The 16,839-nt window shown below is 38.2% G+C and overlaps 2 protein-coding genes and 2 pseudogenes across 2 annotated transcripts; 2 read left to right on the top strand and 2 right to left on the bottom strand.

The window, feature by feature from the left end:
* The first annotated feature begins 229 nt into the window (after positions 1-229).
* On the top strand, positions 230-3,180 carry LOC114718590 (receptor like protein kinase S.2-like). The gene is given in 2 exon segments (XM_028903954.1): positions 230-1,813; positions 1,815-3,180. Coding segments are annotated over 2 exon segments (2,499 nt in total). The 5' UTR covers positions 230-415; the 3' UTR covers positions 2,916-3,180.
* Positions 3,181-3,405: 225 nt separating this feature from the next.
* LOC114718587 (probable calcium-binding protein CML22) lies at positions 3,406-4,592 on the bottom strand. The gene is made up of 4 exons (XM_028903950.1): positions 4,169-4,592; positions 3,870-4,069; positions 3,622-3,787; positions 3,406-3,497 (listed from the first exon to the last, which is right to left on the bottom strand). The coding sequence occupies exons 1-4, from the start codon at positions 4,395-4,397 to the stop codon at positions 3,406-3,408; spliced, it is 687 nt and encodes a 228-aa protein (XP_028759783.1). The 5' UTR covers positions 4,398-4,592.
* Positions 4,593-6,882: 2,290 nt separating this feature from the next.
* Positions 6,883-11,593, top strand: LOC114718586 (2,3-dimethylmalate lyase-like; annotated as a pseudogene).
* A 2,055-nt stretch (positions 11,594-13,648) lies between these two features.
* LOC114718581 (clathrin interactor EPSIN 3-like) lies at positions 13,649-16,261 on the bottom strand (annotated as a pseudogene).
* Positions 16,262-16,839: the final 578 nt, after the last annotated feature.

The raw sequence follows: 16,839 nt of genomic DNA, 5'->3' as shown, positions 1-16,839 counted from the left end.
ATATATAAATATAATGCCTTTTTGTTGGCAAAATTTTCTTCCTCTGGCAAAATCAAAGGATCGAAAACTTGAAATTGAGTCTTGCAGATTTTCAAAAGTCTCCAGAAAGAAATTGAGATTTTCCAATTAAAAAAATGCCAAAGGAATCATCTTTTGGTGAGTTCATATAAGGGTAGGTTCCAATTTGGCAGATAGTTGTATATAATTCAACCATGCTCACCTAACGCGTTGAATAATACCACCCACCACATAATACGTCGCATTCCATTGGCTTCATCATCAAGATCATCCTTCTCTTCGTCCTACTAATTATACCAGCAAGCTTCACAATTTTCTTGCTCATAACCCATTAGGCCATCACCTTTTCCCCATGTTCATCTTGCTTAGATTCAAAAACAGTGCCTAAGCCCCCACCATGCACCTCAAGCATCTCTGCGTCATTTTACCTGCAGATTCCGCTGAGTTTAAGCATCACCCACCATCAAAAGTCAACCGATTCTCCCGGAAAGAAACCAAGACAAAGAAACAACAGAGGGCTTGTGGGGGTCAAGTTCTTGCCTTCCTTCGTGATTCTCTGAGCAAATTATATGGCAGAAACTGTTCGAGGTTTTTCCACAATGAAGTGGGGAAAGGGAAACAAGGCTCAGTCGTGCTGTTTCATGACATGGACGGAGTACAACTCTCTGCCAAGATTGGTGGGGACAGCCCACGAATCTTCAGCTTCGCTGAGCTTTTCATAGGGTCTAATGGTTTCAGTGAGGATCATGTTCTGGGAAGTGGAGGATTCGGCAGAGTGTACAAGGCTGTTTTGCCCAGTGATGGAACAGTGGTTGCTGTCAAATGTTGCTTGGCAGAGAAAGGGCAACAATTTGAGAAGACTTTTGCTGCTGAGTTAGCAGCCGTGGCCCATCTTCGTCACAAGAACCTTGTCAGGCTCAGAGGTTGGTGTGTTCATGAAGATCAGTTATACCTTGTCTATGATTACATGCCTAACCTCAGCCTTGACCGCATACTTTTTCGGCGGCCTGAGAATCCAAATGCAGACCCTCTTGGTTGGGGAAGGCGTGGGAAAATTATCAAAGGTTTGGCAGCTGCATTATACTATCTTCATGAGCAACTAGAGACCCAGATCATTCACAGGGATGTGAAAACCAGCAATGTGATGCTTGATTCCCAATATAATGCTCGGTTGGGTGACTTTGGCTTGGCAAGGTGGCTAGAACATGAGCTTGAGTACCATCCAAGTAGGAAAACATCAACCAAGGTTGACCCTTTCAGGTTGGCAGAGACAACAAGAATTGGCGGCACAATCGGGTATCTGCCTCCCGAGAGTTTCCAGAAAAAAAGCATCGCTACTTCGAAATCTGATGTGTTCAGCTTTGGCATAGTTGTGCTGGAAGTGGCATCTGGAAGGAGAGCCATTGATCTTGCATACCCTGATGATAAGATCATTTTACTTGACTTCGTTAGAAGACTATCTGATGAGGGAAAGCTCCTAGCTGCAGGGGATACTCGGCTACCGGATGGTTCCTACAAGCTTGCTGAGATGGAGCATTTTCTTCACATAGGCCTTCTTTGTACGCTCCATGAACCACAATCGAGGCCTAGCATGAAATGGATTGTAGAAGCACTTTGTGACATTTCAAGCCCATTGCCAGCTCTTCCTTCTTTCCATTCCCACCCCTTGTATATTACTTTGTCTTCTCCGTCGGACACAAGTCTCAGCAGCACAAATGCCTCCAGCACTGTCACAGAAAATGTCAGCACAATCACAAACTATTCTTCATCCAACTATGTCACAGCAAGCAAATGGGAGAACAATATACATGACTGCTGAAGATAGAAACAGCGGTATCTCCTCTGCAAAGAGCATGTATCGCCACAAATCATTTCCTGTGGTTGAAGCACCAAGGGAAATATCATACAAGGAGCTTGCCTTGGCCACAGATCATTTTTCAGAGTCAAGGAAGGTGGCAGAGCTAGACTTTGGAACTGCCTACTATGGCATCCTTGAGGATCGTTACCATGTCATGGTGAAACGCCTTGGAATGAAGACCTGCCCTGCACTGCGTGAAAGATTCTCCAATGAGCTGCGAAATCTAGCAAGGCTTCGCCACCGGAATTTGGTGCAGCTTCGAGGATGGTGTACTGAGCAAGGGGAAATGCTTGTTGTGTATGATTACTCAGCAACAAGACTTCTCAGTCACCATCTTCTCCATCATGACAATCATAGAGATGGCCGTTCTGTCTTGCAATGGCATCATAGATACGGTATCATAAAATCACTAGCTTCTGCTATTCTTTATCTTCACGAGGAATGGGAAGAACATGTAATTCACAGGAACATCACTTCTTCGGCTGTTGTCCTTGAGCCAGATATGAACCCAAGACTCAGCAGTTTTGCCCTGGCTGAATTTTTGACCCGGAATGAGCATGGCCATCATGTAATCAAAGACACCAGCAAATCAGTTCGAGGGATTTTTGGCTACATGTCACCGGAATATATAGAATCCGGTGAAGCTACCTCAGCCGCCGATGTTTACAGTTTTGGCGTGGTGGTGCTTGAAGTTATCAGTGGACAGATGGCTGTGGACTTTCGGCAGCCTGAGGTGCTATTGGTGAAGAAAGTTCATGAATTTGAAACAAGAAAAAGACCACTGGAGGATTTAGCAGATAGGAGGCTCAACGGAGAGTACAATTACAAAGAACTCATGAGATTGGTAAAGCTCGGAATTGCATGCACCCGATCTGACCCACAGTCAAGACCAAGCATGAGACAAATAGTAAGCATCCTTGATGGAAATGATCGATTGATCATGGAGAAAAACCAGAAAGAGAGCACGGAAGAATGGAAACAGAGGAATGCTTATTCATTGTCATTGATCAGGAGAATCCAAGCTCTAGGCATACGTTGAGAGTTTTTTCAACACAAAGATGTAAAATATGGGTTTTAGGAGTTCTTATTGATTAGAAAGTTTTTCTTCTTTGTCATTTCTTGATTGAGCTAGAATTTATGCATACTAAATGTGCCGTGACTGTATATAACAAGACAAGACTACTAGACTAGTGTATTGATGTATCCTTCTGCTGGAGGGGGGCGTTAATTTTGAATTCTACTACAGCATTTGTGCTTTGCTTTATTGAATTTCAGGATCACCAGAAATATAGACTACGCTTTTAGCATGATTTCAGGAAAATAAGCAAAGATTAGGGGGCCTAAAGGGTACAATTATGATCAAATACAACACCGTGTTTTCAAGTAAGGTTCAAACGCTAGACGATGCATGAAAGATATAGAACTAAATAACCGTACACCAGCATATTTATAACAGTCAAAGTCATATATATTTAACAAAGCCTAACATCAGTGAGTCATCTCTGCAGGATGGCCTTCTGTTTGATGATTCAATTCATCCTCATCAATCCCACCCATTTTAAGAAGCCAAAGAGGAATTCCCTGAAAGTGACTTGCCCATTTCTGTCCCAGTCCATTTCTTCTGCAAAAATGACGGACAGAAAAAGGTATTTAAAATAAAACAAATAATAAAACAAGAAAGGGAGGGAAAAAAAACAGGTAGACTGTTAGTAATGTCAGAAGAAAAAAGCGAAGCAAATAAATACTAAATCTGATCTTAGTGACGTCAGCTGGGGATCTTTCCCAAGGGTAAGTCTCATTCAGGGTCTTGTCCACGTCCTTCCTGTTTAGCTTGCCATCACCATTTTTATCTAGAAACAGAAAGACTTCGACTATCGTGTGAAAAATTGTTCCCAGCTGTGTTAACTCCACCTTGATGAAAGAAACAAAAATCATCATATGATAATAAGAAGAATATCAAGAAGGCACAAAAACCAAGTTTTTTGCCCAATACATTATCAGAGGATGAATATTCTTCTAGAAGATAGATGAGGCATAGAAGAACGATAAATTCATTAAACCGTATGCCCTTGCTTCCATCAATATCACAGTAATGAAAAAGATCTTTAGTTTCCTCCTCTGGTAGATCAATTTGCAGTTGTTCAAAGCACTTTTTTAGTTCACTGTACTCTATAGATCCGTTAGAGTCCTCATCTTTGTAACACGTGAGATAAAAGTTAGTTTTCTTTAAAAAATGAAGAACTACAGTTCAAAGAAAATAACGTGGGATGGACATTGAAAATGGGAACTTACCATACTGTTCAAAGATTCCTTCTAATGTTTTGAGTCCCTCCCTGATCTGAGGGAACCGCATAACGACTCTATCAATTGACTTGAAAGCTCTTTGTCCAGCAGAAGAAGATCTATTGATTTCAACTAATTTCCTTTCTATCTTCCTATCCAACTTCTTGTATTTGTTTGCTTTAGTCAGACAACAAATCATGGCTCCCATTTTATTCAGAAATGGGCAAGGATAAGACATCCCTTGCAATGACAGACAGGGAAACCAATGAGTGCAGCAAAATATACGAACTACTGCATTTTCAAGTTGAATGACCAGTTACTGTTTATGATTAATGATTGTTTTAACATAAAGCAAATTTCATTTATGTAACATGTAATTAAATGATTCTACGCAGATCAGGATAATCAATGTTTCCCTATTCTTTGTTTCATCTCCGAACACGTATTGATATGAGTTGCTAATATTTTCTTTTTCTTTTCTGAAAGAAAAACGATTTTTAAGATTCTTACAATGAATAAATTTTATTAGAGTACAAGAACAGAACGCTAATGATCCAAGTAAATTAAACAAGCGAAAAATGGGTCTCAAATGGTTTAGAAAATTAGGTGAAGTTGAATATGAAATTGTAACTTAACATATGGATGCATAAAATGATGTATAAATGCAATGTTATAGACGGTGACAGACTGCTTTAGCTTATTAAACTAACTGCCCGTTTGGATCAGCGATTGGAAAAACAGCTTATAGAAAAAATAACTTATAGAAAAGTGAAGTTGGTAAAAGTTAAATTGGATAAGTTGAATTGTGTTTGGATTGGAGTTTAGAAAAGTCAATTTGCAAAAGTGAGATTGGTAAAAGTTTGTTTGGATTATAGTTGAGTAAAAGTAAGTTTGGCTGAAAAATTACCAAAATGGGTATGAATTTTAATAAATAATAAAACATGATAAAAAATTAATTTCAAATAATACAATAAAATTAAAATAAATTAATATGAAGAAATCAAATTTAATGAGTGGATTAAATTTTAAAATTTTAAAGAAATCATAAAAAATATTTTAAATATACAGTGAAACATGGAGAAAAAACAGAACTGAGATAATATAATAAAGAAGTGAATAAAAAATGGAGAGAGAACTGACAAAAATATAACGGTCCAGAGAGCTTTGTGATCGGGCGTTGCAATTTCAAAAAGCTTCTTCACAGAGCTTAACAGATCGAGCGGTGCAATCTGATTTTTGGTGGATAAACTGGATGGCCCAAACGCTGATCCAAACTGCCTTCAATATGCAATCGGGCTTATTATAGCTTTTCATCAACGTTTGGCTCATAAAACGCTCTCCCAAACAGGCTCTAACTAATGATGCAGCTGCCTTGAACTGCAAGAAACACCAAACTTCTGCTCCAAGCACATGAAGCTGACTACAATTTGTTTGATGTGCTTATGATAAAAAGGATTCTTTTTCTTTTTTTAATAGAAAGACGCAGTAAATATTCTACAGCGAACTAGAAAATCATGCAGCAGAGCAAAAGGAAGGAAGTCTTATATATCTTCATAGAAGGATTAAGGGTGTTCTTGACTTGAGTCAAGTATTCAAGTTCGATGGTAATCTACTCAAAACAAAATCTATTTCATAACCAATTGCTTCGCACATGGATCAAACTAAGACTTATACAGTATATACATATATATATAGTCCCCTTTTGCGAACTAAATTAAACACAATCGTCATCAGAAGAATCGAATGAAACTGAGAGAATATTGAGAGAGGGATTTAACAAACAAAGAAGTAAAGAAGTCGGGGAAACGGAGAAAGGAAAAGCAGAAAAACTTACTGAGTGAAACTTTGATGGTTGATCAAGAAATGGAGGGAAAGGGTGGAAATAGGTTGTATATATAGATCGATGCAAGAGAAAGAAAGAAAGAAAAGGGAGATTGACAGAGAGAGGAAAAAAGCAAAGAGTAGTGGGATCCAAAGTGGATGCCACCACCCCCACGATGGCTCCCTCTTTCTTGACATTTCTCAGGAATATGTTCCCGCTTTGTCGTGACTCTCAAGCTACGAATTCACTGCTGCTTAGCTCATAAATAATTGAAACCAGAAAAATATAGTTTTTAAAATAATAGTATTTCGTAATTTCGTTTTGATATTTGTTGACCATTTTATTTTGACACAATCATTTATAGAAGTAAATATAAGTTATGAAGTTATAAAAATTATAATAAGTATTTTAACAATTCATTACGTATGAGGCATTAGTTTTTAAAAGATTTTTCTTTTGAAACTGAATAATTCTTTTAATTTATTCTTTTAATTAAATAAAATGTTTTAACGTTTTTTAATACCATCCTAATTCTCAATTGATTTTAATTGATTTTATTAATTTTAAATTTATAATGATTTCTTAAAAATGACACATTAAATTTGTATAAAAATATTTTTATATATATGATTAAAAATATTTTCTGGTCATTTTTAAAAGATTTTTTTTTTTTTTTACATATATTCAAAATGGAGACGGGATTTGAATTTTGCAGGGTCTTAAATGTAATTTCGTCACGAATTTAGTCTACCCTGCTAACGCAAAGTACGGTAAACTGTCTAATCCCCGATTACCAGAGAGAATCTGGTCACTGGCGAGGGGGAGAGAGCGCAAAAGAGAGGGTGAGAAAGAATGGAGGGTTCAATAGTTAGCAGCAGAAGCTATTGTGTTTCTCATCCTCATGCCCCTTCACCCCATAGATGTGCTTCATTACCAGCGGTCTCCAAACTTCCTACATTTTCAGCTGGATGTCCTCGGCCATCTCCTTCGCTCTCTCTTTTCATCCACCCGATACACAAGAAGTCAACCAGTAATCTCAACCGGTTTCATCGTCGAACCTTCATCGCTTGCTCGTCTGACAGGGACTTTTGTAAACGAGGCTCCAGTAAAGGTACTTCGCCGCCTTCTCGACTCGCCAGGAGTTCATCAAGGCCCTGCATGTTTCGATGGTCTCAGTGCGAAGCTAGTTGAAAGAGCTGGATTCCGATACTGCTTTACCAGCGGTATTCACTTCTCAAGATCTGAGGATTCATTCGTTATTATTATTTCTGGCCAATGAATGAGGATATCAGTTATTGATCTGTGTGTTGATAGATGGGAACCATTCAAGACCATAGGTCACTAGTTAGATTGCTTGAGAATCAGAAGGCGTCTAAAAGAGTAAAAGATCTGTGATTATGGAATATTCTAAATTAACATCTTTAAGTGGCTTCTTTCTCCGCAATATTCATTCTTCAATTGGCTTTACTCATTACTTTGCTTCTTTTTAAGTTTTCCCCATCTTTGAGCTAGTTGATTTTAATTGTTTGGTGTCGATTTAACAACTGATCTTTTTAATACGCCATTATATGAAATGTGTCATTTTGCAGATGTTTGGATTTCAAAAGCTTGGAAAATTGCCATTTTCACTGCTACAGCGCTTAGCCTTTATATTACCCGTAAATCAGATTATGTCGCCTTATACCTCGTTTCAGATTCATCTTCTCTAACTCAAAATGTTCACAGCACTTGAGTTTTGTTATTTGTAAAATGTATAATTGCTTTTTGTTTTTACAGAGCCATACTCCTGCCAAAAGGGTATAATGGCAAATCTAGGCCTTAGAGAACATTTGAAGATAAACAAGTGGTAGGAAGCAGATTAACAGTATCAATAAACATCAACCTCATTAACTACTTTATACTTCAGAATTCCGAGATGTGTTTTAGCTTGCGGATCAGCAACTTAACTTTTCTTGCCTGTGCTTTGGTTAGGTTTTTCAATATCAGCTTCCAGATTGGGGTTGCCAGATACAGGCTATATGTCTTATGGAGAAATGTTGGATCAGGGTCAACAGATTACACAAGCTGTGTCAATTCCTGTCATTGGGGATGGCGATAATGGATATGGGAATGCAATGAATGTTAAAAGGACAGTCAAGGGTTATATTAGAGCTGGTTTTGCTGGAATCATTCTCGAAGATCAGGTTTCTTTCTGTATGTCATGTTTTTATTCCGGAAGAGTTTTGTGGTGATCTAATAATTATCTCCATTCTCTTTGTATCTGTCTCTAACATCAATCCTTTTCCTTATGTCATGGACTTATTCTATTGTTTCCTTTATTAGGCTTGTTGTTGTTGTTTTAGTATTCAGTTTTTCCTGATAATTATGGCTAGGTATCTCCAAAAGCATGTGGCCACACAAAAGGAAGGAAAGTGGTATCCAGAGAGGAGTCAGTGATGCGGATTAAAGCAGCTGTAGATGCTAGAATAGAGAGTGGGTCTGATATAGTCATTGTAGCACGAACTGATTCTCGTCAAGCAGTGTCATTGGATGAAGCACTCCGAAGATCAAGGGCTTTCGCTGATGCTGGAGCAGATGTTCTTTTTATTGATGCATTGGCATCAAAGGAGGAAATGAAAGCATTTTCTGAAGTTTCTCCCCTTATTCCAAAATGGTATTTTTTTCAGTCTGCAATCAAATTTTTTAATAAATATATTATTAAAAAAAATATTTTAATCATTTCTTATATGTAAAAGCTTCTAGGTAGTTATAGAATTTTAATTAGTAAGCATTAAGCAATAATTGTAGGTTTGTTTGTGTGTGTGAAGCCATCAGGAAAAATGTATGCATTATTGTAAGATCTTGTAGTCTTGTGTAGGCCAATATGCTTGAAGGAGGAGCAAACACCAATACTTGATCCTCAAGAACTTGAAGATATTGGCTACAAACTTGTGGCATATCCACTTTCTTTGATTGGTGTTTCTATACGGGCAATGCAGGTGACATGCCTTTTTCCTCTCCTTTTCTAAGAAACAATATAAGTTACTAAATTTGCTTATTGGCAAATAAAATTAACTGAAAATTTTCTATTTATATCTTAAGATATTTGACATATAGAAGGAAATCCCAATACTCATCTTGAATAAGTTGTTACCATTATTTTCTTGATCTAAAATTAACATTCTTAAGGGTGCATGGAGATGCCAAATTCCAAATCCATGCTTTAGTTTAATTAATGAGTGTATTATAAGGCATCATTTATTTGCAGCGATACTCTCTTGTTCCCTCTCAAAAATATGAGTAGACAATCTATCTAAAGCGAAGAAGGAATTGCTGTACTGTAATGTTTGTAGGGAATATTTTGAAGCTAGAATAGTTTTATCAGAACTCCTAGGGGTTGATGATTTGGGATCTTTTAACTGAGTAATTTTGCGATTATAAATCTATCTGTTTTGGGGATGTTCTAAATGAGGTCAATCTACAATGACTTCAAATCTTGCAAATATAGTAATGGGGTCAATTGTCCGGTTACTAATGTGGCATGAAGAATTTTGGACCTCGTGTCTGCCCCTCACAAGTGCTACCAAGTTCAGGATTGAGTTGAGACTAGAGGCGTTGAGCAGTTATTATGTCCATTTGTCGTGCTTGTTTACACTCATGAAATTGAACCTATTATATATAGCAAATTTTTTAGCTCATGATTTGGCAATCTATCCGACCTCTTTCAATGTTTCGTCAAGACTAAAGGATGATTTGTTTTTTTGTAAAGTAATTAAGAATAAATGATTTCAATGACTTAAACTTGTAGGACTCCCTGACTGCCATTAAGGAGGTCGTATTCCTCCTCCTGGAACCATGCCATCTTTTGAAGAAATTAAGGATATCTTAGGCTTCAATACTTACTATGAAGAAGAGAAGCGTTATGCTACAAGCCTGGATCAGCCAACGAGAGGTTAGTGAAAGACCTGTTACAGAATGCTTGTCTTAAGAGGCAATAAAGCAATGGTGCCAAGCTTCTCATATGTGAATGTGATATATATCTCTAAATTTACTTTTAGATCATTCTACTGTACATTCTTGTTTTGCTTTCTTTTCAAATAATTTAGTGCTTATATATGTTGACTCAGCATTCTACTTCCATAAATGTGTGCGAAGGCGAAGTTCTTTTGCTGATAATAGAATCATCCCATGGGTTCATCTGCATAAATAATTATCTTGGACAGAATCTTGTGAACTTTCTGGAGAGTTCTGTTCGTGTGGAGCAAATATTCTCTTGGATATGTTTGATCATGCTTTATTGAGGAAAAAAACATCTAATTAATTGTCAAGGCAATTAATCAACTATCTTTTCATGAAGAATCCATCCTCACCACCCTTGCATCAACTCCATGTCAGTTCAATGCAAATATATAAGCAGTCGAAGAGAAAGATCCACTGCATATTGTTGATATTCACATTGCATGTAAATAAATATATATTCCACAATTGCATTCTTATTGTATGCAGTTATTTGATAGTGAGCAGTAGCGTCTACAGTATACAAGGAAGGATCAAGTTCATACAGGAACAAGGACAAAGTTCTCAAGAACCCATTGTGGAAGTTATAACCCCTGATGTGTACAATAACTATGGTGCAGATGGTTCAAAGGACCCTTTTTCAAGGATCTGGTCTCGGTCTCTGAGAATCAAAATACAGGAAGAGATGGATTTGAGAAACTTGATCTTAGGATTCCTGTAAGTCAGCTTGTGCTTCCAGAGATGGATTTGCATGTGAATAATTTTTATTATTTCATTATGTTGTCACACCTTACATTTAAGGCTGGAATAGATGCGTTATGAATCCTGATTTCTGAAAATTGTTGTAATTCTTACCCATCTACTCAATCACTTTGAGAAGCTAATATTTAGTTCCTTATTTCTAGTTTAAAAATATGTTACTCTATTGGGCATGTAAAGCACCCATATCTTGATCTCCTTGTTTTCTTTTGGTCATATATAGTTCTGCAAGTACTTCCTCTATGGTCAATGTTCTATTCATCTCAATAAGTAGGCGGATCTTAAGTTTCATATGATTGCTTGTATCTTGTTATGTTTTGTTCCATGAAAAAGTTTTCTTTGTTCTTTCGTCGTTTTTGGCTGATTTTTTCCCCCCGTTATTCACATCATACATACAGGCGGGATTCTTGGAGGGAGTCACAAATATAGTTCCAGGTACTATTCAGGAATTCTTCCGTAATACAGTATAAATTGATATCTATTCCAGGTTTGCAACCTAAGCTGAGAACTTCTGTCTCAACTTTCCACAGCTCTGGGGGGCGTAAATCTCAAAGAACTGTTGGATGATGCAGCAGGGAAGTTGGGGGCAAACAGTTGTTGGATTTTAATGACACTATGGGTGACAGAATTCAAGTATTTCTGGAGTGACACTACATTCCCATGGTATATTGTTCTGGACTGCTGGCTTTGCTAAATCAAATCGGATAAAACCTCATCATAGCATGTTGAAAAATTAATGTTGATTCATTTATTATTGAAGTAAATGACCAACTTGAAAAACATCTACGTACCCAGGGTATTGTAGTTGCATTTGCTATCTAGTAAATGCTATTCCTTCAACAAGGAGATGATCTAGTTTTTTTTTTGAAACTGTGTGTAGAAATTATAAGAAAAGCTAAACTTGATTCTTTGTTTAAGAACTTAAGCTTTCTTGTTTAGATGGTCATAGAACTAGATATATTATTAACAAGGTATTGCAAGGGGTAGGATTTTGTCTAATGTGGCATGTTAACTTATGATAAAAACTATTCCTAAGCCACCACTTAGGACCCAAGTTTTTGAATTGAAATGGTGGTTGACAAATATGACGGCAAGAGCATTTTTAAAAAAAAATTATTTTTGAGAGTTAACGATGCCTGCTTGCCATCTTCTTCTGGCCTTTATTCTTTATCTGTTGATGATGCTGTCCCAGGTTTCGTTAGATTCATAATAATGGTAATAAAAGTAGGCTGGGATGATCAAAGCCTGCTCAAGGCACCCCATGGGGGTTTGAAGGGCTAAAGTGAGGCCAGGTATCTAAACCCCAACTCTCGATTGTTTCCTGTAACTTTCACTACAACTACACTCGAGAGTCCGAGATTACACGGACTAATGATACCATGTTTTCAGTTTTTCTGTTTTCTTTTGGGTGTGTAACCCTTGCAAACGGATGAAACTATAAGGCGGCTCGAAGGGGTGGATTATCTGCATTTTCTTGATTCCTTGCTCTTTAACTCATGGCACAACTGATGCGGGGAATCAAACAATGCGCAATCTGTCAGCTTGCTGCAGTTTAAGGGTTCTTAAAAAGCATGTCCAAGTAGGCACAGCTGGACGAAATCATGTCATGTTTTCTTTTGACTCAGTATCGACTTTCACGTCATACTTGGAAAAGCTTCCGTTGTTTAACAATTAATTATCGTTAACCAACTTTACCATTCAAACCTGAACTCTTAAGTATATGCACAAAATTTCTTTTTTCAAAAAAAGATCTTACGCCATCAAAGTTAAATCTACACGCACGCCCGTGCATATATTTCGCGCGCGTATGTATTGCATCCATCTCCTAGGTTGGCGGGAGAGATGTCGTGGTGAGTCATTGAGCTTTTATTCGTTGTGCCGCAGAATTTGGCAAGATCAATTATGAATTTTTTCATGTTGAAAAAACGAGTAGAAGCTTGCCTAATAATGAATCCATGGATCAGTGTTCTCACTGAAGGTAGGGAAAATTAGTAGTTTGGACTTTGGATTGATTTTACGCCCTCTCACTGCTACTTGTTCAACCAAATCCAGTCTTATCCAGTGTCAAAAATTTAAAAAAGTTTGATTGCCAAGGAGTTTTGAATTCTTTTTTTTTTTTTTTAGAGGAATTGAACTTTAGATGAAATTGTGAATCATGAATTCTAAAATAAGAGACTACGGAAGTATTTGGCAATTCCTCTGCCGCAAGATGAATAGAAAGAGGCAAAGCTGGAAATCCGACTCATACAACTGTGCTGCTTCTTAGGAGTCCAATTATCTACAATGTTCGAAGGAGAGTTTGTAAGTGCTTGCTTGCAGTCAGCATTCCATCGTGAAAATCTTGTCACCCACCTACTTGTGTTCAGCCGAAATTACAAATATAATACTATGTCCGATCCTAATTATAAAAACTAATCAATTAATTGGAAGAGATTAAAAAAACAAGTTAAGTTAGTTATTTATTATATAAATATGTTATCTTTCTTGAAACACTCTTAACTCAAGTATATTTGCTAGAACTATCATTGTTAAAGAATTATCTTTAAAAAAAACTTAAATATAAGATAAAGTGAATTAGAATCTTATATTTAAACTAAAATAAAAATCAAATAAAGTCTTATATTAAGGATCGGGGGTAATAATAGTAGTAGTAGTAGTAGTAATAATAATAAATGAAAAAAGAATATATTAATTTTACACCACATATTGGTGTGCAAAAATGAAGAACGAACCAAAAGGACAGTAGCCTGAGGTTATTCTAATCATTCACTGGTACTCAATACAAGCCCAAAGCTCCTATAGAACGTGTGACCCCAAAAGAATGACAAAAGCAGATGTTGAACATAAACAATACATCACAACACACCGGGTCACTCTACACAAAAATTACAACTCTTGTTAAAATACAGTGCTTTAAAATCAAATCTCAAAATGTAGACCACCAAGGTAGTAGCACACTTGCACCAGTATCGCCACGCCATCTCTTCATTGTAGAGTGAAACAATCGGAGTAAGAATACTTTACCTTGCAATCTAGAAATGATGCTCATTTTCATCGATAACCACCGCCATATGGCTGGTGAGGGTAACCCCCTGGACCCATCATGGGGTTATAGTTACCGGTATGTTGGAGCCAGGGGGCATACCAGTAGGAGGTGTTGCATCTGGACTCCTTGCCCCATACATATTCCCCCATCCCCATTGATGGATTAATGCCCCCATAGCCGCCCATACCCATACCAACACCCAGGACCATTGCCCATGCCATGCTGCCCATGCCCATGCCCATCCCATACCCGCCCCTGATCCCATCATCGCGTTAGCCGGAGCTCTGAGGGCACCAGCACCAGCAGCACGACCAATTCCTGAGCCCGATCCCATAGCTTTACCCATGTTCACAGTCGATGTTACAGTGGTGGTTGTGGGCTTCTCCATCCTCTTTTCCTTTCTATTAATGGCATCAAAGTCAATTCCGATATCTGCCAAGGGGTTTATTTTAGCTGCATAGAAAAAGCATAAAATCAATTATTCAAGCATATGAGGTGTTCCAAGTGAAGCAGGTTATAGAAACATCAAATCAAACACTTGGTAAGGTGTGATCACTCACGGCCAGATATGTTCAAGTTAACCAGTCCTCGGCTTAGTGTATCTGCCCAAACAGTTGATTTTGTCTCGAACTTGTCCTTGGATTGCAGAGAAACTACAGCAATTGTCCAGACGAAGAAACAGCATAGGATGAAAGCATTAGGAGCACTTCCTCCTGAGAACCAGGTAAGCTACCTAAAACATCATTTTGTTTCCCCCGGGCACACTTTGTGGTTGATGGGTAATCGATGAGCCAAAGGGAGCTGCAGTGCCCTGTTGTGCAACAAAGTTCCCACTGTTATGCTGTGATGCAGGGCCAAATGGAGATTGAGCAGTAGATCCTCCCTGCTGTAGAAAATGGTTTGCACTCTGTGAATCTTGTCCTGTTGGAGCTTGAGAGACCATCGATGATGGAATAGAAGCTGTGGATCCTTGTGGGAGGAAGCTCTCACTGCCGATCTGTCCATTATGTCTATTTTGGGACTGAGAGATGTTTGGAGGCTGTGGAGTCAGAGATACCGCCTGAGAGTTGAATCCACCATGTAGATTAACATTTGGCTGCAGGTTGACCCCCATGAGCAGAAAAAGGTGGCTGTGTAGAATGGTCACTGGGAGATGAAAATGCATGCTGTCCAGGTTGGCCAGTGTGAGCCGAAAAGGTCTGATGTGGAGGTTGCCCAGCAGGAGTTGTAAAAGGTTGGGCGTGTTGGCTAGTTGGACCTGAAAAAGGAGGTTGCATTGATTGGCTTGTAGGAGCTTGAAAGGCTTGCTGGACAAGATGGCCAGGGGGAACTGAAAAAGCTTGGTGTCCAGGTTGACTTGTTGCAGCAGAGAAACCTTGCGGCGCAAGTTGACTGCTTGGTACAGAAAAAGATTCTGGTGCAGATTGCCCAGTTGAGGGTAAGAAGGATGGAGGTGAGGTTGGGAAGCAGCAGTTGATATACGTTTGGGTGTGAAGTCATCACAGGTAATGGTGCTGGAGGAAGAATATCTGCAAGGATATCAGTTTCCTGCGGTGGAGCTGACAAATCTTGAGGCAAGAACTGGGAGCTTGTTGAGAAAGATTGCGCATGAGGGGCAACCAGGCGCAGAGAGTGGTGCAGCAGAGAATGAATCCCCAAACCCAAAGTTCGAGACATTTTCTGAGGTAAGACCACTTGATTGGGATGGTTCAAAACTCTGATATGTCTGAGGTTGATTTGAAGCAGTTTCTGCAGAAGGAATAGCCTTGAAAGGTGAATCACCAAATGGATCCTCAAATGGCTGCCAAAAGTCATCCAACAATATTAGTTTGACAAAAATCACAAAAGGACTAATATTTGACAAGAAAACAGAGGGACGTCTCACACACAAAGGCATTAAAGCATCTAAGAATTATTCAAAGCATATGTGCTTGTATGAGCCATCTATGGAAGACACTCTCAATTTCCAAATCGGATCTCCTTCACTAAAGATCAAACTCATTGCAGACCACAACAGGACTGTGAAATTAATATTGCTGCTGACTTGACATGATGTCTTCTAGTTTTCCAATTCTTTTGCTAAAAGAAATATTTTTTAAATAGATTTTTCTTTAAGTTAAATAATACCAAACCCATTCATCATACACAATTTATAGAGATTTATCCGCCAACATAAATTCACCATTATATGGAAAATAAGCAGTTTTATAACCATCCATCATCCATGAACAAAATATCAAGTGCTTTGTCCAACTGACAAAGGGGAAAAAAAAAATAACACCTATGTACATAGAAGTGCAGCCACACACAAATCCTACCTGATTGATGTTGTTGGACCCAGATGCTGCAAAGGGAGCTGCAGAACCATTACTTGCATTGGTTCAAGGGCAGTGGTTGCTGAAGTGGCTGGCACTAAAGCCAGTGCATTTGGAGAAGAAAATGACTCCGAAAGTGAGCCAAGCAAGTCTATTTCAACATTTTAGAAGCAGCTGGGGCAGCTGAAAAGAAACATAAAGATGTGCTAAGAGTGTGAAAGTTCGTGAATATTACCAGCCAAAAAATCAATCTCAAAGTTAAAATGCAAGCTCTTTATGACCATCAATTTTGAAATGAGATTGTACAAAATATCAAATAACTGCCAATGATAATTCCTGTTACATATTGAAGTCCACATTTGTGGAGTAAATATTAGCAATTCATTATACTTGGTAACTTTATTGTACTACTCTTTAACTATTCCCCGAAAAAAAAGACAATATTACAAGGAATCGGAGCCTATTGCTATCCCTTCCAGCCACACGTCCTCTCAGCTGTGGCCCTTACAGCCTAAGTATTCTGAATCATTAAGCTCTTCGTGGCTGTTAAGCTGAAACTCCTTCGCCCAAACCTGGCACATGGCCCACCACCGTATCGAAGACCCTAATTATTCTAAAACTTTGTAATTGTACGTAACAAAGCTTGATACAGATTATTTTGCGATGATCAGAAGTTTTTTTTTTTTTTTTTGGGGGGGGGGTCTAGAGTAATGTACATATCAATTGCATTTGTAGCCCTACG

Source organism: Neltuma alba, unplaced genomic scaffold (assembly GCF_004799145.2).
Source record: "Neltuma alba isolate B1F8T4 unplaced genomic scaffold, ASM479914v2 tig00011852_pilon, whole genome shotgun sequence".
In the NCBI taxonomy this organism is placed as follows: Eukaryota; Viridiplantae; Streptophyta; class Magnoliopsida; order Fabales; family Fabaceae; genus Neltuma; species Neltuma alba.
The sequence above is the reverse complement of the archived record's forward strand: the minus strand, read 5'-3'. Positions and strand labels throughout refer to the sequence as shown.